Consider the following 20,974-nt stretch of genomic DNA (forward strand, 5'->3'; position numbering starts at 1 on the left):
GAAAAATGGATATATGGTTAAAGAAAAATAAAATCAATTCGGTATGGATGGTTGTGTTGTAACTTGAATTTATATAGATAAAGTATAGCCAAAATAGGATAATAATAGGATAGATTTCATCTTAATCTCAACCGTTGGTTGGATTTTATCTTAATCTCAATCGTAGGATGAATTTTATCCTTATCTCATTCAGATAATAGTATGATAGATTTTATCTTAATTTTTAATCGTAGGATATATTTAATTATTATGTAACAAATCATATAAATTACATGAATGGGTATGTAAAAAATAAAAAATGAAAAAAATTGTTTTATGAAATTAAAAAATAAAATTTAAGAAAAAGAAAATAATATAATATAGAAGAGAGAGAAGAATATAAAAGGAATATTTTTTTTTGATGCAAAATATAGTGCATTGGATTGGAGTTAATTTGCACCATTTTAGTGCATGCACTAAAATGATGTATAAAATAGTGCATAGAGTTGGAGATGGTCTAATATGTTTGAGCCGAATAAACATAAATTGAGTTATTTAAGAGTGGGCTATAAAGAAAATTAATTTGTATTTTGTGTCCAATCAGTATAGTCTTTTCTTAAATTAATGCACTGAGTTATCATTGCTTGACTTTTTTTATTATAATATTGGTATCAGAGCCCTTAATTTCTCTAATTTTTAACATTGGTATTAGAGCCATTGAAAAATAACTACTTTTAATTTTTATTTTCCAACCATGACAAGTATCAATAGCTCTATGAATACTCACAAACATTCACAGTTGAAAATTATCTAACTTGTTCAATATTTTCTTTTTATCTTGCTATTTATAATTTATGAGATATTGCAAAGAAATATAGATCCTTACAACCATTTATCGTAAACTACTCTTTTGTCTAAATTACCAAAAATGAACTCAAATGATAAAAATAATAAAATTTACAGTCAAATCAACACTTATTGAGTACTAAATTAGTCAACAAATATACACAATTCTCCTAAAAAGGGAACTATTAAGGATTTAAAGGTTCTAAATATTGTTGGAGCTCTCATGATCATAAGTTATTTTACAAGACGTGAACTTAATTCCCTTATGTTTGATTAAAAAAACACTTACACAATAACTTTCAACCAACAATATAAAAAAATTTACAAAATAACACTTGAAATATGTGATGGAAAAAGACAAAGAAATTAAGTTCAAGAAAAATAAGAACAATTAAATGTTAACTTGAGTGTGTGTATATATATATATTCTATAATAACTACTTTTCTTCCACTTTAGGAATAATCTAGAATAATTGTATAATATTGTAAAATAAATTAATTCAGCAAAATAAAGCGGAGAAACTAAAGAGGAGAAAGGAGAACAGAAGAGGAAGAGAAGAAATTAATTTGCTGTGTATATATTCGTGTGTTCTCTTATTGCCAAAACATGGCAATATTTATAGTCATAAGAAGGAGCAAAACATAGTGGGTGGAACCCACACAAAAAGAAAAAAGAAAAGTTAATTGCAATTGGACATCCAACTTTGTCCACTTGTTGTTTAACACTCCCCCTTGGATGTCCACGTGAAATGTGCCTCATTAAAACCTTACTAAAAAAACAGTGGGAAAATCTTAGTGAAGGAAAAAGAGTATACAAATCTGGTAATACGCCTTGAGTGCTACCTCATTAAAAACCTTGTTAGGAAAACCCAGTGGGACAAAACCTAGACTAAGGAAAAAAGAGTGCAGTGCGTATTATACTCCCCTTGATGAAGACATCATTTAATATCTCGAAGATGCCGCATTCCAATTTTATATCTCAATTTATCAAAGGTTGAAGTTGGCAATGCTTTGGTAAATATATCTGCTAAATTATCACTTGAGCGAATTTGTTGAACATCTATTTCACCTTTCTTTTGAAGATCATGGGTAAAGAAGAATTTTGGTGAAATATGTTTTGTTCTGTCTTCTTTGATGTATCCTTCCTTCAATTGGGCTATACATGCAGCATTGTCTTCATACAATATTGTTGGAAAGTCTTTTGTCAAAGAAAGGCCACATGTTTCTTGAATGTGTTGAGTTATTGATCTTAACCAAACACATTCTCGACTTGCTTCATGAATGGCTATTATCTCTGCATGATTTGAAAAAGTGACAGCCATAGTTTGTTTTGTTGAACGCCATGATATAGCTGTACCGCCACATGTAAATAAATAGCCTATCTGCGATCGATCTTTATAAGGATCAGATAAATATCCCGCATCTGCGTAACCAATCAATTGTGACGGGGATTCATTCGAGTAAAACAATCTCATATCAATGATCCCTCAGAGATATCTGAATATATGTTTAATTCCATTCCAGTGTCTTCGCATTGGAAAAGAACTAAATCTTGCTAACAAGTTTACTGAGAAAGCTATATCTGGTCTAGAATTGTTGGCAAGATACATTAATGCACCAATTGCACTAAGTTATGGTATTTCAGCACCAACAAGCTTTTCATCATTTTCATGAGGTCGAAATGAATCTTTATTAATATCAAGAGATCTCACAACCATTGGGGTACTCAATGGATGTGCTTTATCCATATAAAACCTCTTTAAAATATTTTCAATATATGTTGACTGATGGATAAATATCCCATTTGTAAAATGTTCAATTTGTAGACAAAAACAAAATTGTCTTTCCAAGATTTTTCATTTCAAACTCCTTTTTCAGATATTTTACTGCCTTTGAAAGTTCTTCTAGAGTTCCAATAATATTCAAATCATCAACATATACTGCTATTATGACAAATTCAGATCCAAACCTTCTCATAAAAACACAAAGGCAAATTGGATCATTTTTATATCCTTCTTTTAGCAAATATTCGCGAAGACGATTATACCACATTCGCCCTAATTGTTTTAACCCGTACAAGGATTTCTGAAGCTTTATTGAGCAATTTTCTCGAGAATTCTTGTATGCTTCAGGCACTTTGAACCCTTCGGGAATTTTCATAAAAATATCGTTGTCCAATGAGCCATATAAATAAGCAGTGACCACGTCCATTAAGTGCATTTCAAGCTTTTCATGAACTGTCAAATTCATTAGATACCTGAAAGTAATTGCATCCACCACAGAAGAATATGTTTCCATATAATCAATGCCAGGTCTTTGCAAAAAACCTTGGGCTACAAGTCGTGCTTTATATCTTACGACTTCACCCTTTTTATTTCGTTTACGCACAAAAACCTATTTGTGCCCTACTAGCTTGACACCTTCAGGTGTTCAAGTGAAGTTAACTCTGCTTGAATTGCATCCTTCCATCTTGGCCAATCATTTCTCTGTCTGCATTCATCGACAGATTTTGGTTCAAGATCCTTATCTTGTTGCATTATTTCAATGGCAATATTATATGCAAAAATATTATCGACTACAATATCATTTCGGTTCCACCGTTTTCCTGTCGAGACATAACTTATTGAGATTTCTTTATTCTCATTATTTTCAGGTACTTGGACCTCCTTGGTGGTATCACTATTTGTTGTGTCTCTGGGCTCTTCTTGAGCACTTGCCTCCAAATTATGATCATCTTGATCATTTATTCCTTTCCTTTTTCGAGAATTTTTGTTTTTGAAACTAATTGGTCTTCCACGTTTTAAGCGTGGCCTAGACTCATTTGCTTGAACAAGTTATCCTACCGGGACATCAACTCGAACTTGAGCATTAGCAACTGGGATATGCGATTTAGTAACCCGTGGAAGATTAGTAAATGCATCTGGCAGTTGATTTGCAATATTCTACAAATAAATTATCTTTTGAACTTTTTGCTCACATTGATTTGTTCGAGGATCTAAATGAGTTAGAGACAATGAATTCCAATCTATCTCATTTTTCAACTGTTTATGTTCTCCCCATAATGTTGGGTATACTGATTCATCAAAATGACAATCAGTGAATCTTGCCGTAAATAAATCTTCAGTCATAAGTTCCAAATATTTTATAATAGAAGGAGATTCATACCCAACATATATTCTCAACCTTCTTTGGGGACCCATCTTTGTGCGGTGCGGTGGAGCAATTGGGACATATACCGCACACCCAAATATTCTAAGATGGGATATATTTGGCTCCCTTCCAAATGCCAACTGTAACGGGAAAAATTCATGATAATTTATTGGTCTTATGCACACAAGTGCTGCTGCATGCAAAATAGCATGCCCCCATACTGAAATAGGAAGTTTTATCCTCATTAGCAATGGTCTAGCTATCAACTGGAGGCGTTTAATCAATGATTCTGCTAGACCTTTTTTCAGTATGGACATGAGCGACCAGAAGCTCAACTTTTATTCCAACTGACATACAATAATCATTAAATGATTGAGATGTAAATTCACCAGCATTATCAAGACGAATTGTCTTTATTGCATAATCTGGAAATTGTGCTCTTAACCTTATAATTTGAGCTAACAATTTCGCAAAAGTCATATTGCGAGTTGATAATAAGCACACATGTGACCAACTTGTAGATGCATATTTAAATGGTCCACATGAAGGGTGAATTAGCCCACATATATCACCCTGTATACATTCCAGAAATGCAGGGGATTTAATCCCAACGTTAGTTGCTGATGGTTTGATAATCAGTTTTCCTTGGGAACAAGCAACACAAGAGAATTCCTTAGATTGAAGAATTTTCTGATTCTTCAAAGTGTGTCCATGTGAATTCTCAATAATTCTGCGCATCATATTATAATCGGGATGGCCCAACCGGTCATTCCAAATGATAAAATCATTACAATCAGTAAATCTGTTGTTTATAATGGCATGTGATTCAATAGTACCAATATTTGTATGGTACAACCCAGAAGAAAGTGCAGGTAATTTTTCGTGCACAATTTTCTTCTCCATATTTATTGTAGTAATATAAAGGTATTCAACCTTTCCTTCATTTGCAGTCTCAATATGATAGTCATTTTGGCGAATAACCTTGAAACATAACAAGTTTCTTTGAAACTTACTACAATACAATACATTATCAATTACCAATATCGTTCCTCCAGGTAGTAATAAGGCCGTTTTTCCAGAGCCTTCAATCAATTTTGTACTATCAGATATTGTATTGACATAGGCATTTTTCATAATCAAATGACAGAAATATTTTTTTTCTTTTAATATCGTATGAGTTGTGGCACTATTCAAAAGGCACATATCTCCATTATTCATCTTGAATCCAATTAAAAACTGAGAAATTTATTTATCTTCATAAAATAAAAATGCATTGTAAGAAATAAAATAAGTAACAATTTTGCTAGAAAAACATAAGTCCCTTTTAAAGTTAAATTATGGTAATTTAGAATTTTAAAAAATTATAGGATTCAATTATGATGAATATTACAATAATTTAGTTTATGGAATTATATTGTAATGAATTTGTAACACAGAAAAATGATTGATAATATGAACCTAACGTACCAAATTATAAGAATTAACAAACTGAGGTGTAACACGTTAATAATAAATATAATTTTATATAAATTAATAATTTACTAGTGGATTAGTTTAATGAACTTAGAATTCAAAAACTTTATGGCAGAATATACTTATTAACCTTAAATAAATATTATACATAAGTGTTAAAACAAATATAAAATAAATAAAATTATAAAACATTAATATAATATTATTCATCATGTATAGATAATTTGTTTATTGGCAAAAATAATACAATTATTATATATTATTAATGTCTAAAATATCAACAAGAATAAACAATAGTATAATGACATTAAATAAGGCGAATATTATTTTTAGTAACAATATGATATTAAGATTAAATAATAACACACTCATAGTAATTAATTACAACATTGTAAAATAACATAATGTAATAAACAATATACAATTATTAAAAACACAATAATTCAAAGTACATAAAAATGACAACATATTGAAAAACATGAAATTAAACATCAATTAAGATCCTTAAAAAAAATCTTCAACCTCCAAATGAGTAATATCATTGAGGTCATTAAAATCATCATCCCTTAAAGTTAGATTTGCTTTAATATTATCATTATTCAAAGGCTTTGCCTTAATATTATTTTCGAACGTCAAGTGTGACTCTATCCGAGCATTAGAAGAAGAGGCACCACCTCTATTTGCCTTTCTTTTGAAAGAATTTTGATAAAGTCTTACAAAATGCTCAGGCGTCCGACATTCATTTTTCCAATGGCCTTTCATGTCACAACGATGACAGTTACTTCTCGAAGGGCCATTTTGAGAACTAATATTGTTCTCCCTTTTATGTTGACCACCACCACGGCGATTATTAAATCGTCTTCTGTCATTGCCACGTCCACGCACATTATTGTGGCCATGATGTTTATTTTGTCTTCTTTCAGACTGACCATGTGCTTTTACCATATTTGCCTTCGATAACGGAGTAGTTCCAGTGGGACGGGCTTCATGATTTTTCATTAAAAGGACATTATGTTGCTTAGCCATCAGAAGGCATGAGTTCAATTCAGAGTATTTTTTTTAAAACCCTTTTCACGGTATTGCTGCTGTAATATTACATTACAGGCATGAAAAGTAGTTAGTGTCTTTTCTAATATGTCCTCATCATTTATAGTTTCCCCACATAATTTTAATTGGAAAGTTATTCTAAATACAGCAGAATTATACTCAATTACGATTTTAAAATCTTGAAACCGTAAATGCATCCACTCATAACGAGCCCTTGGCAATACTGTTGTCCTGAGGTGGTCACACCTCCTTTTTAAGTCTTTCCACAATTCAAGTGGATCTTTCACTGTCAAGTATTTTATTTTCAGGTTTTCATCTAGATGATGACGAAGGAAAATCATAGCGCCTTTATTTTATCCTGATTTGATGTTGTATTTTCTTCAATTATAGCATCACCAAGACCCTTAGCGGTAAGGTGAATTTCAGCATAAAGTACCCATGACAAATAATTTTTGCCAGAAATATCAAGTGCCACAAATTCCAATTTTGACAAGTTTGACATGATGAAAATTAATTTGAAAATAACAAAGACAACTTAAAAATTAAATTTCTTTAGTAGATATACCTGATATAGAAGTTAATTTTCTAAAAAATTAGAGTTTCGTGCTGATAACGTATTGTAAAATAAATTAATTCAGCAAAATAAAGCGGAGAAACTAAAGAGGAGAAAGGAGAACAGAAGAGGAAGAGAAGAAATTAATTTGTTGTGTATATATTCATGTGTTCTCTTATTGCCAAAATCTGGCAATATTTATAGTTATAAGAAGGAGTAAAACATAGTGGGTGGGACCCAGACACAAAAAAAAGAAGTTAATTGCAAGTGGACATCCAACTTTGTCCACTTGTTGTTTAACATATAACATTTTTTTTAGTTTAGTATCTAGAAGGAAGATATGTTAATTCTTTAACATAATTTTAATTAAATAATTTGAATAATTTTTTTAAACACGTGGCGGCCATCTATTGTTACAATTTAATTATTTAAAATTAATTATAAATCAAAATTTATTTAACAGAATTTTAATTGAATAATTTGAATAATTTTTTTAAAGTTATGGCGGTCATCTATTGGTTACAATTTAATTATTTAAAATTAATTATAAATTAAAATTTTATTTAATAGAATTTTAATTACGGAAAAGGGCCTAAAATGCCCTCAAACTATTGAAATTGGCACAAAAATGCCCTCATGCCCTTTTTCGTTAAAGAAAATGTCATTTTTGGACCTAAAGATGGATGTCAAGGGTATTTTAGACCCAATAGATGGACGAGAGACATTTTTGTATCATTTCCAATAGTTCGAGAGCATTTTAGGCCCTTTTTCGTATAATATATTGTTCTTACTTTATTCCCTTTAGTTACCTTTTAATAGTGATGTATGTTTTCTAAAATAAAATAAAAGAAGGGCAATGAGTTATAAATACATTGTATTTATTCCATCCTCTTTTTTCTTTGGTTAAGATATACTAATTAGAAGAAGATGAAGTAGAATAGATATGCAAATAATACATGGTTTGTAGCAATCAACATAAGTTGTAGTGCAATGGTAGATTGTTTCACTTTTAATCAGATATCTTGAGTTTGAGCCCTAGGTATAAAGAAAATTATATTGGTAGTACCACACCCAAATAAGCCCTGTAATGCGTGATCCTGAGCTTTGCAGATTCCGGACACCGGGTGGAAAATCAAAAAAAAATATACATGGTCTGTAGCAAGAATAAAATGATTATATTTTCTCTTAGAGAAAAAAATAATACATGTATCCTCTTTACATATTCTCTGTGTAACTTGCTGGTTCAATGATCAAATGGAACCCCTTTTGGCTCCATACACCACTTAAATCATCAAAATGGAGCCTTTTTTTTGGCTCCATACATAACACAAACTCAGCTACAAGCAGGCAAAAGTACATATGGTATGTGTACAAATACAATAGAGAATGGTGCGACGGTTATCGGCTCTGTTGAATTCACAAATATAGGCTCAAATGTAGGTATATTCCCAGATGAATCCACAGTTAGTGCATTTCCATTTAGCAGCATTATCTGACTTTGTAAATTTCCATCTTTTGCTGTTAAATGGTATTCTTCTCTTGTGTTTGATGCTATTTTACTACTTTTAGGCAGTTTAATTGAACTCTTTCTATGGTTATGATGATGTCTGTGTTTTCGCCGATGTAACATAGTACCGTTAAAATCAACTCTGGCATGAATGGTGGTGTTTCCATCAAGGTTGATCAACAGTAATGTGATACCTTGCTGCAAATGGAAGTTGCTCTTTTCAGGTCAAATGTACAATATGTATAAATAGTGGTCTATGCAAATAAAGAATATATTTGCTTTAACTTACAGATTGCTTCGTGCAATGAGCATATGCACGTATTTTCTTTGTCCCTGAGAAACTCGCTGACAAAACGTTCCTTCCCATCAATCGGTGCCAAAGAAGAGCACTGCAGTAAGGAACATTGTATTCATTAAACGATAAATAAAGAAGATAAGAGATAGTCTTATCTGCTAATGCCATGTAACAATATGAGTTACTCCATCAGTTCCATTTTATATGATGTTCTCCACATTTTAGTGAGGGGTACACTATTGTTTTCTTTTTCAAAACATTAGATTTGATGGAGAAAGTAGTATAAGATAAGGGGCATTTTCGGTTTTCGCTTATCTGTTGGGAGTTCCAAGACAAAGACACATTTCTTTAATTGGACCGCTTTAACTTTAAACTTTCTATTTTACCTATAATGACATGCTCTTATAACCATATAAAAGTCATTGCGCGTTTAAGACAGACAATTTTAAGGGTAGTTTTGGTATGTGTCAAAAGTCTTTTTTCTTTCTTTAACTTTGTGTCTAGTGAAATGCTGACCTATAAAATGAAACACGGGGAGTACTGATTTACCTGTAGTAATCTGGATTTGGTACAAAGGTAGTCGTATTGAGTAAACCGTAGTTTCCACCAATCAGTGTCTGTCGACAGTATGTCTTGGTATCATAGGCAGCTGACATCCCTAGCTGGTCCAAATACCTGTAATTGTTTCCAAATTCCAAACTCATCACTACTCAGGATAATGTACATACAACCAACAGAGTTGAACATTATATTTGAGCTTTATTACCAGAAGCTAAAAGCAAAGGCATTTGTGACATGGTTGCGGCCACTGTTGTAAGCTCCTCCAGCCTCACCAATCCAAGCAACCACTGAACTCTCAGAGGTCTTGAGGATATTCTGAAGTTTGCTAAATGTATCAGCTTCTCCATCGAGATAAGATGGATTGAGTATTTTTTCAAGAAGGTGTTCATCTCTTCCTAAGAATCAAGAGGAAGATCCCATAAAACGTTGTTGATATGATGTTAAGATTACAGAACCAGATCATATTCAGGTTTTTCTGTAACATACCTGGACCGAGATTATATATGTGGTGAGTTGCCACATCAAATGATGTCCCGGCTTTATTTACTAATTCCTTGAACCAGCCTTCATCAAAGAAACCTCCCGGTGCCAGGACCAATGGTTTAGTTTCAAAATTCTTGTAAGCATCTTGCACTATTTTGTACAAGGAAATAGTATCAGATGCATATTGATCTGCTGCAACTCTGGTTCCAACTCCGCTCCCACTCAATTCGTTCCCTAGAAAGAAAATCGACAACATATGTTGGACAGTTCTGCTAAAGCTTTAACAATATCTTATACTCCCTCTGTACCAATTTACGTGAAAGTGTTTGATGGGCACGGAGTTTAAGAATGAAAGGAAGACTTTTAAAACTTGTGGCCTATTGGGACTAACTAAAAAAAGAAAGAATCTCACATAAATTGGGACGAGTAAGTAGCATGGTTTTATAGACCTGTTTTCGCACAAAACTCATATTTCACTAGGATTTTGTAAAAGTAGACAAAATGAAGAATACTATAGTCCTTACCGAGTTCCCAACCATGGATATCATATCCCTTTTTGACAGTATAACGTATAAGCGATTCAGCATTGCTTGGATCCCAAGCTCCGACGGATAAACCATCAGGGTGTACAGATCTTCCATAAAGAGCATTTAATCCAAAAATTATACTAGCCCTGAATGAAACACAAGTTGTTGATCAAGTTTTTCAGTCTTATAAAGATAAATAAAAAAAGTCCAAACAAAAGGAAATGAAGGATGCAATTTTTTACCCAGATTTATTAAAGAATGCATTGAGTTCATCCCATCTAGACAAGGGAAGGCATCCTGGAGTAAAACCAAACATCTCTGTTGTGTTTCTAACAAATGAGACGCAGGGCTGTTTATGATCTTCAGTTTGGTATATGACTTTGTCTTGCAAAGTTCCGCCCAAACGAATCTTTAATGGTGAGAACGCTGCAACATATTATAATGAAGAACATTAAGGGCCTCTAGTTTGTTATGAAATATAAAAAAATGTGAAATAAAGCTCTTAAGTTATTAAGCTATATCACCATACCTTTTATTGCATTGAGAAAAATAATGTTGTTAAGATCCTGCACATAGAAGAGATGATTAAATGGACACTACATAGTAATGCATCACAAAAACAAACAACAACAACAGCATACCCAATACAATTCCACAAATGGGGTCTGAGAATGGTAGAGTGTACACAGACCTTACTCTTAACTCGTATAAATATAGAGGCTGTTTCCGAAAGATCCTAGGCTCAAGTAACAAATAACAAGACCTTTCTTGTATGATAGATTTTCAAGATTTAAGGCAACTGATAGATACTTCACCAACAACATATCCAGTGTAATCTCACAAGTGGGGCTTGGGGAGGGTAGAGTGTACGCAGACCTTAATCCTACCTCATAGAGATAGAGAGGTTGTTTCCGATAGACCATCGGCTTAAAATAAAGCATTTCCAAGTAGTTTGAAAAAGAAAATACATAAATGAGAGCAGTAGAAACAACAAAATAATGTGAAATAGAGAGCAGTATGTTGAGCCAAATTGTAAAACAACCTTTTTGTTTCTCTGTTTCATTTGACATCTTATTGTCCACTGTGAATCAAATCATTCTTATTTTCTTTTTACTTTCTATTTTTGCTCTTTCTTTTTTCTTTTTTCTTTTTTCTTTTTTCTTTTTTCTTTTTTCTTTTTTCTTTTTTCTTTTTTCTTTTTTAATAAATGAAATCCTACCAAACAAACAACAAGAGTGGAAAAGTAGAAAGCAGAACAAACCAACTCCAACAATTATCAGCCAACTTTTTTTTTCTTTGGGTGGGGTGGGTAGGGGAATATCTTAGATCTTCAACAAACTAAGTCAATTTTTCACAAGAAAAAGCTGAAACTAGCAAACAATAATACCAACTATGCCTCAATCCCGGGCATGTATGGATCGGTTATATGAATCTTCATGGATCATATCGTTCCATTTAAACTCATTTCACTCAATATTATGTAAAACAAAAGACAAAAACAAAAAGTACCAAAAGTTACCTATATTTACTACTGGCTTAAGCTGAAACTAGCATTAAACAAAAATAGCATCAACATCTCAAATTCACACTAAAACTTGGCTAAAATCCCAGAACTAAATGCGTGTTTGAAAATTCGCTTAACATGTATAAATAGCTTATCCAGAACCCACTAAGCTGTCTTTTCTAGAATCCAGAATTCATAAACTCAAAATCCTAGCTCTGCCTCTAACAAAGATATCAACATTTAACAACCCCATGTATTTAAAACAGAGGATTAACAACTACAACTATAGCATCATAATTACATTTCCATACCATAAATGCATTTATACAGAATAAAACTGAAGGGGCAGAGCTACAAGTCTATCTACCAGTTTGGCAGAACCTAAAAACACTGGTCTAGACTCTATATTTATGTATGAAAAAATTATCGAGAACATAGTAAGCTACTTTTCTAGAATCCAGAACTCATAAACTCAAAATCTTAGCTCCGCCTCTAGCAAAGATACCAACATTTAACAAATCATGTATTTAAAACAGAGGATTAACAACTAACACTGTAGTATCATAATTTAACACAACTTGCACAATAAGAACATTTCTACACAATAAAACTGAGAAAAAAAAACTAGCACAAAAGGCAAATACATTCAAGAATACTATATCATAAGTGCATTTCGACACAATACAACTACAACAACATATGCAGTATAATCCACAAGGGGTGTCTGGGAAGGTAGGACACAGGTTGTTTCCGATAGACCCTCAACTCAAAAAAGTGTAAACAAAGCTAGCAGAAAAGGGAAACTACGTTCAAGAAAACTATACCACAAGTGCATTTCTACACAATACAACAACATACTCAGTGCAATCCCACAAGTAGTGTCTGGAAGGGTAGGATGTAGGTTGTTTCCCATAGACCCTCGGCTCAAAAATGTGTAAGCAAAACTAGCAGAATAAGGAAACTACATTCAAGAAAACTGCACCATAAGTCCATTTCTACACAACAAAACTCAAAAAAAAAAAACTAACAGAAAAGGCAAATACATTCAAGAAAACTAACAACATAAGTTCACTTCTACGCAATAAAACTGAAGAAAAAAAAAACAGCTAACAAAAAAGTGAAAATGCATTGAAGAAAACTATTTTTTACCAGATTCAAGAAAGAAGAATGGTCCCAAGCACAAGTTCCATAATCACACTTCTCAGGTGGCCACCAATCTAAAGTAGCACAAATAAAATGCCTATCTATTCTTCCAATAGCAATTTTCCCATCTATAAACACAGTGTCTTGAGCTGTTGTTCCACAAATAAATCTCAAACTAAACAAACAAATCCACACCAACACTCCCTTTTGCAAAAATAAAGAACCCATTTTTACCAAAATTGAAAAAAGATACAAACTTTAGCTAAATAATATCAAGATCTATGTTTTCTATAACATAGCTAACAGCTCAAAATTGCAAGAAAAAATGAAATGGGTCGCTATAGAACTCTCCATTGGAGGCTCTTCACGAGAGTTTATAAAGGTCGAGTAAGGGTGACAAGACAAAAAAAAAGCAAGCTTTATTCATAATCAACCATTATGGTTCAAGATTGGATCAAGAAATGATTTTTTTAATGTAAAGTTTGGAAAAGAAATTTAAAGATTGGTGTGTAATGTTTTATTTAGGAACAAAATGCCCATATGCATACCCGCATACCCAATGTAATTACACTAATAAAGTCGGAAGAGTATAATATATATGCAAATCATATTTTTATATTATGAATTAAAGATAGAGGCGGAGCTAGATAGTATTCAGGGTTTATCTAAATCCCTTTGGAAAGTAAAATGCATTGTTTATAAATGATTAAAAAAAAATTACTTATATTTAATAGATGTTGAACCATATTTAATTTCTTTGTATATGTACTGCTTCATATTTTAAATTTTTTTTAGTAAAAATCTTGTCTTTGCTACCGATTAGAAAGGCAATTTTCAATAGATAATTAGGTAAAAAGGCGTTTCCATGAAAATAGTAAGTACATGAAAAGGTAATTTTTGTTTTAAAAATGAAAAAAAGATATCTAATAAGGTTCTTCACGAGAGTTTATAAGGGTTTATCAAAATATGAAAAAGAAATATACGAAAGCTAGAAAGAATTCAATATATACTAGATAAACATAAAAACTAATTTTAATTATATATAAAATAATATAATTTTTCATTAAAAAATAATTTAAATTAACCCCTTTAACACACTCCATCATTCTTCTATGTGCAACGTTGTATTTAGAAAACATAAAAGAAATCATTGTAAATATGTATGAGAGAATAATGTAAACATCAAGTTGACAGTGGGCCATTTTTTTGGGATTCTTTGCTTGAGGAAAGTGAAAAAAAATAATTGCTCAACTACAAGGGAAAAGATAAGTACTGTCTGGGGGACCATTGCTCTAACCAATGGTTTTTTTTTTTTTAGTTTTCCCTCCGGTGTTATCAATATTGAAATTCGATTAAATTAGAATTCGCATCGAAAAATTCCACATTAAAAGTAAAGTGTTCCTTAACAAAGGTGACTGAGACTCAATCTCAAAACTTCTTAATTAAGAATGATGGAGTACTTATCACTCCACCAGAAACTCTTGTCGTCTCTAACCAATGTCTCTATTGGGTGAAAATACTCTAGCTGTATTCAAAAATAAGTAATGTAATTTGTTGTTATGGAGAAAGTGAACTTTAAAATTTTTGTGAGATAAGTTTCCCTTTTGATGAAAGAAAAACTAGTGGGAAGGTGGTGGGGTAACTCCTGTGTGAGCTTGGTCAAATTATTGATCTCAAACTCAAAGAAAAATATGAAGGTTATGTTAGGTTAATCGTCAGCGTAAAATATGTTAATTCATTAAATTTATTATATTTCTTTTACTTCAAAATAAGTTGTGTTTTTAAACTTGAATATATCTACAAGAAAAAATTACTCATTTCTAGAAAGTAAGATATATGTTTACTAACTTATCCTTAATAAATATTTTGATATAGATGTAGCTCTTTAAGAGTTTTTTAGTTATGTAAAACTTTATTTACTTACATTAAGGTAAAATTGGAAGAACATTATAAATGGTTTCTTGATTATGTAAAATACCACTTGTTTAAAATAGAATGAAAAGATAAAAACGTCACTTATTACTATTTCTATATAGAAAATATATACAGTTTTCACTTTTATTTTATTTAGTGTGATAATGATATGAAATAAGCTCAAATAAAAAAGTTAGAATTTATATAATCGATTTCAAGCAATTTAAAATTGAGACATAATTATTATTATTGTTATTGTGCGAAGGGGAAAGGGATGTTGTGTATTATTTTTTATTAAAGAATGATGATTATGAAAGTGGTAAGGTATTGATTCAATAGAATTAGAAGGTAATGAAGATAATATTGTAATTATTTAATTAAATTATAACATTCATGCTTTGGTTAAATTTGTGTGAATTTGATTATTTCATTAAGTATTTATTATTATTTATCAGTATGAGTATCGAATAACTCCATTCAAGTGATGTCTAATAAGTTATGAATGAATTTGTTCAACCTTTTTTCTAGAAACACATCATGAGATGTTTGAGAATTTGGTATGATGAATAGATTTAGAGTTGGACATACGTGGTGTTCGAAATTTTGTGTGATTATGATTAGCAACTTGTTTGTGCATGGGGTATATTCATGATGAAGATATTTTATTTGTATGTGGTCTAAGTGTTTTTATAAATCTTTGTAATCTCAAACTAGATAATTTCATTATACGCGTATATGCGATTTCAGAATTTAAAGTTTATAAAATTATAATAATAATTTTAACTTTTAAATTAATATATAATAATAACTGAATTCTCAGTTGTCGAATATTTATACGAATCTAATAGATTTCTTAGTACATATACAAAATTTACGCTATTAAATTGAATATATAGGTTATGCTTTAGATCTGAATTTCCTACACATTGTGAATCTGAAATCAATTGAATCAATAATGAACAATACAAATATCAAATGATTTAAGAACAATATATATATATATATATATATATATATATATATATATATATATATATATATATATATATATATATATATGAATCACTCAAACTTCTTTTGCTGAAAAATCACACTATATATGTACAAGATTATTATTCTATTTGTTTCAATTTGTTTATTCTACTTTTCTTTTTAGTCCGTTTCACGAAATATGTCGCTTTTCTTTTTTGATAACTTTTAAATTTTAATTTTCCACGTGACATGTACATTTTAGTACATTGAAATTATCTTTAATTTAAAATCACAAGACTTAAAAAATTTATTTATTTTCTTAAACTCCGTATCAAATCAAAAATATATAGAACAAACAAGTTGAAACTCAAAGAATATATTTTCTTTAATGTATATATATAGTAGACGTAGAATAAAAATCTTTTATAATGTCAGTCTGTTAGCAAGATCCACATTCTACTAGGGAAGAAGGGAAATGGTGTAGAAGTTTGGTGAACATTTGATTTTGAACTGAATAAAGCCTGGCTGGTTCAGGTGAATTTGGTGATGATCAAAAAGGTCATTTCCAGACAGGTAATAGGCATAACGAACTACCCAAAGCTGATGGGACGTTTAATTAACAATTTAAATGACTTATAATTAGCGATATTTTAAATTCATTATTTTATTTTTATCCGTACTAACTCTTATACTTGACCATTCCATCCTCCATACTCCCACTCTCCACCTTATTTCAGCCTCACATGGGCGGATCTAATGTTATGACTTATGTTATCAGATTTATTTGAATTCAATACTTTCAACGCGTAGTATAAATATATTATGTCTATATAAAAATTTACTAAAATTGCAAGATATAGTAGATGTGAACTAACTTTAAAAATATAAGGTGTTCAATTCTACGTAAGAACCTTAAGATTGAACTCATAGAATTTGAAATATAAAGTCGCCTCTTCATTACCATAGTATTTTGCTAAATTACATATAAATGTTCTTGGATAATATTTTTTGCTTACCTACCAAACACTAGAAAATAAGTAGAAGCATGAAACCCACTTATTTTCCTAAAAATTGTCTTTTAGAAAAGAAATTTTCATGAAAAGTATTTTTCGTCACATCAAACATATCCTAAATGTTTTTTTTGTTTTTCCTTGACATAATGTGTTGTTTGACGAATATATATCGGAATTAGGGCAAACGTACCTTACAAGGAGTCAGAAGTTTGGATGATTACTCAATTTTGAATAATTGATCATTTTTATTTAAATAAAACATATTTTGAAACGAAGATATTAAAAAAAGTAGAGACCCATGTTATCAATTTCATCCTAATACTTTTTTCTTAATTAACTCTATGAATTTATGATACCTTTACCTATTAAGATTATTTTTTGATAAAATTCAAAGAATAGTAGCTGGGGATTGGACCTAATTATATTCTCTTGAAATTTTGCAAATTTCTGATCCTATTTTTTAATTGATGTTTCTCACTGATTCCCATGTTTGGTTATTTTTATTTACTTAATTGGAAAGTCAAAATCCTTTTTTTGCATTTAGTTTCAGAGATTACAAAAATGGACATGGTTAATTTAAGTTCAATATATAGCTGGTTAATTCCAATTTAATTTGACCAATTTACTATATTCCCAATACATGCGATAACATTCAATATATATGACAATGTTTGATCGGATACAAAAAAAAATTAAAAAAAATAAAATTTGTAATTTAAAACAAGTCATATAATCGTCATAATGTATGTGATGAAGTTTGACTGCACACGAAATTTTAAAAGGAAAGAAAGATACTTATAGTCTAAAACAACCCTAAGAATTTTTTGTGGCAAAGAATGATTTCATTAAGAACAAAATAAAACTTTAAAGATATTTTTTTTAATATATAAATATATCAATTTGTGGATAAGTATATTTAATGAAAAAAAATCACATAAACTGAGATTGAAGGAGCAACTTTTATCACAAAAAATTAGCTATAATTATTTTTAAGTGATTTAATTGTGTAATTTTATTTTATTTTTACATTGTTAATGCATGCAACTTAAAAGTGGATTTGAATTAGTTTTGTTTGCACATCACATTTATTTGCTTTTTGCCTTTTAGTGATCTAGTTTGTTGGGCTAAAATTAAAGAAAAAGTTAAATAGGAGAAGTAAAACAGCCCAGGCACAAAGTATTCAGTGTTCATGTTGAATTTTGGAGAAAGACCGTATTTTAAGAGGAGTGATATAAATAGATAGTCTATTTTAATACAAATATTTTAATAATAATTTTTACGGGTTGAATCTATAAGTCATATGGAAATAATTTTATTGTTGTTTTAAGGTTTTCCTTCCGAGAGAAGGAGAAGTAAAAGCATGGGATAACAATTCTATTTATTTATTTTTATTTGTCACGTTACATTTTATGAAAATAATTTGATTAATTTTTGAAGCTAAATTGAATTAAATTAATTTAATATTTGCAGAATGTTTAGGTTTAACTAATAAAATAGAAAGAGACAAGCCAAAACCCACTTTGTTGAGTTTGACTTTCGAATATTTGGATGCTTGAAAATTATATGAAAAATATTATAAGTTGCAAATTTTTTTATATTAATATGACAAAAAAATATTTTAAAAATATTAATCAAAATTCATGCGATTTAACTTTTTAGAAGCAAAATATGACAAGTAAAATTAAGAAAAAGAGTAATAATTACAGAGTAGTTACCAAAGGTGATGTTTCATACTTGGAGTCTACTCAATATATGGATTGAGTATGAAATGAGAATATGAAAGTACTAAGTAATTTTTTCTGCTTTTTTTTTTCTTTAGCAAACTTAACAAACTATCTTGATATTCATAATAAAGTAGTTGAATCCCCACCAAAAAGTAACTACTAAAAACCAACTCCAATGTACTTTACTCCTTGAGGACCACAATATCCTTTATTAGGTTAAATTAATATCATTGAATATTGTATGTGTTTTCGACCAATGCCACATGTCTCATTAAATTTTCTTTTGAAGTAACTTAAAATATAATCTTGTTATCCTCTTATCCTTTCTTTGATTAAAAAAATATGACCAATAATGATTTGGGTAACCAAGTTTTTTCCCCACATTTGTTTTACTAGGTTGAATCTATGAATTATGCACTATTAGAAACAGAAGTATTTACTCACAGTGAATCAATGAAAAATTATATTATAAAATATGATTTTTTTCATTAATTTTCTATCAAATCGGTTCATTTAGAAAACACATGGTGAAAAATAAATTTTATTAAAATACTGTGAAGCTTTTAATTTTTTTCGTGTGAAAATACTATTATTTTTCTTTTTTTTGCGGATTCAATTAAAATATTTGTGAAAATAATCATTGAATATTTTTCAGTGTGAAAGTTCAATGGAAAAATAGTGATTCTGTTAGTAGTGATGGAATGTTGATTTCTTAGATATGATCACTGAACTGATACTTATGATTTCTAAATGTCATTTTCTTATTTTAATTTAAATTTTCTTCAATAAAAACGTGACTTTCTGAAATAATAACTATTAATTGATTGAGTGATCAAGAATTGCATGGATCGGTAGCAATCAATTACCATTCTGACATAATATGAGGCGGGGTGGACATCGAATTAGCGGGTATATAATCAGAGAAATTGATTCCAATGGATGAGAGGAATGTATAATTAATTAAGGGGATGTCATGACTTCATCTTTTTGGTCAAAATTGTACTTATATCATTAACTTTATTCTTATTTGTTCACCTCCATATATGTTTGCGTGTGCATGCAAATATTTGTCTGTTATAATTGGATAAAAGCAGTTCACTAATTTTATTATGTCGTATTTAACTTATATACACTAATAAAAAATTGTCAATTAGTTATCTAAAAAGATCTCTAAATGTACTTAATACTACTTAAAAAGTGAGATTAGTATATTTATAATAGAAAAAAATGATTTAATAATATAATTATTATTGTATATTATCAGTATACATAAGTTAAACGCGACTAGAAATTAAGGAGCAAGTGGAAAGTGTCCATAATATGGTTTTCTCTCTTTTTAAATGCTTCACGAGAGAACATTAGGAAAGACAAATTGGGTGTTTCAATTATGAACTTTTTCCTTTTGGTTTATTAGGCATTTGATACGTAGTAGGTTGCTTATTGACTTTATTGTCAATTTGCATTTGTTATTATATTTAATTTTTATTTGTTGCACCTACTTTTGTCCTCCTTGTTGTTTTAACATTTACTTACATATTCATCCTAAAAAAAATAATCTTCAAGATAAAAAGACCTTAATGTATGAATCCACATATATAGCAAACAAATGAGTAGTTTGGTGCATAAAAAATCTCGCATTAATAGAGTTTTGGGAAGGGTCGCACCCTTTGAATGTAATATGGATAGTCTATATCCTAATGCAAACATTGGTGAATGTTTTTATGTCTCGAACCCATAACCTAACTATAGGTCACACATAGACAACTTTATGACCATTATTCCAAGGCTCTCTTATAACGTAAGCGAATTTGGGATTTTAACGTCATTGGATTCATATTGAGAGTAATTTTATCATACGTATGTATGCTATTTTTTTTATTTATTGCATATGTCAAGCCGAAATCAATATGTTATTTGAATTAACATTACCTGCTTAACATGTAATTCATTGAAATGTTAGTCAAATTTCACTTAATTATGAACGAAAATTGTCAAACATTTCAGGAAAAAGAGAATATTGTTTTTTTTTTCTTTTTCTTTTTTGGATGTCCTATAAAAAAAATCCATAAATTGGAACAAAAAATCGATTATCTCGAAGAATTGTTTGACAACAATATAGGATCTTATTTTCTTGTTAATTACATAAGAAATAAATGGTGAAAACCACTTCCTTGTTGAAATCTTCAATTCTTCGTGGGTCGAAGGCCCAATAGCTTATTTTAAGGACTTGGGTATGATAGGCCCAAAACTCAAATTTGGGCCTATTCTCCAACAAGCCCATTC

General features: G+C 30.1%; 1 protein-coding gene across 1 annotated transcript; it reads right to left on the minus strand.

Moving 5' to 3' along the window:
* Window positions 1-8,204: 8,204 nt before the first annotated feature.
* On the minus strand, window positions 8,205-13,586 carry LOC129891442 (heparanase-like protein 3). The gene is made up of 9 exons (XM_055966812.1): window positions 13,075-13,586; window positions 10,951-10,987; window positions 10,664-10,847; window positions 10,419-10,567; window positions 9,898-10,128; window positions 9,617-9,806; window positions 9,400-9,525; window positions 8,845-8,944; window positions 8,205-8,753 (listed from the first exon to the last, which is right to left on the minus strand). Exons 1-9 carry the CDS (start codon window positions 13,294-13,296, stop codon window positions 8,382-8,384), a joined length of 1,611 nt encoding a protein of 536 aa, XP_055822787.1. The 5' UTR covers window positions 13,297-13,586; the 3' UTR covers window positions 8,205-8,381.
* Window positions 13,587-20,974: the final 7,388 nt, after the last annotated feature.

Source organism: Solanum dulcamara, chromosome 6, assembly GCF_947179165.1.
Source record: "Solanum dulcamara chromosome 6, daSolDulc1.2, whole genome shotgun sequence".
NCBI classification, from domain to species: domain Eukaryota; kingdom Viridiplantae; phylum Streptophyta; class Magnoliopsida; order Solanales; family Solanaceae; genus Solanum; species Solanum dulcamara.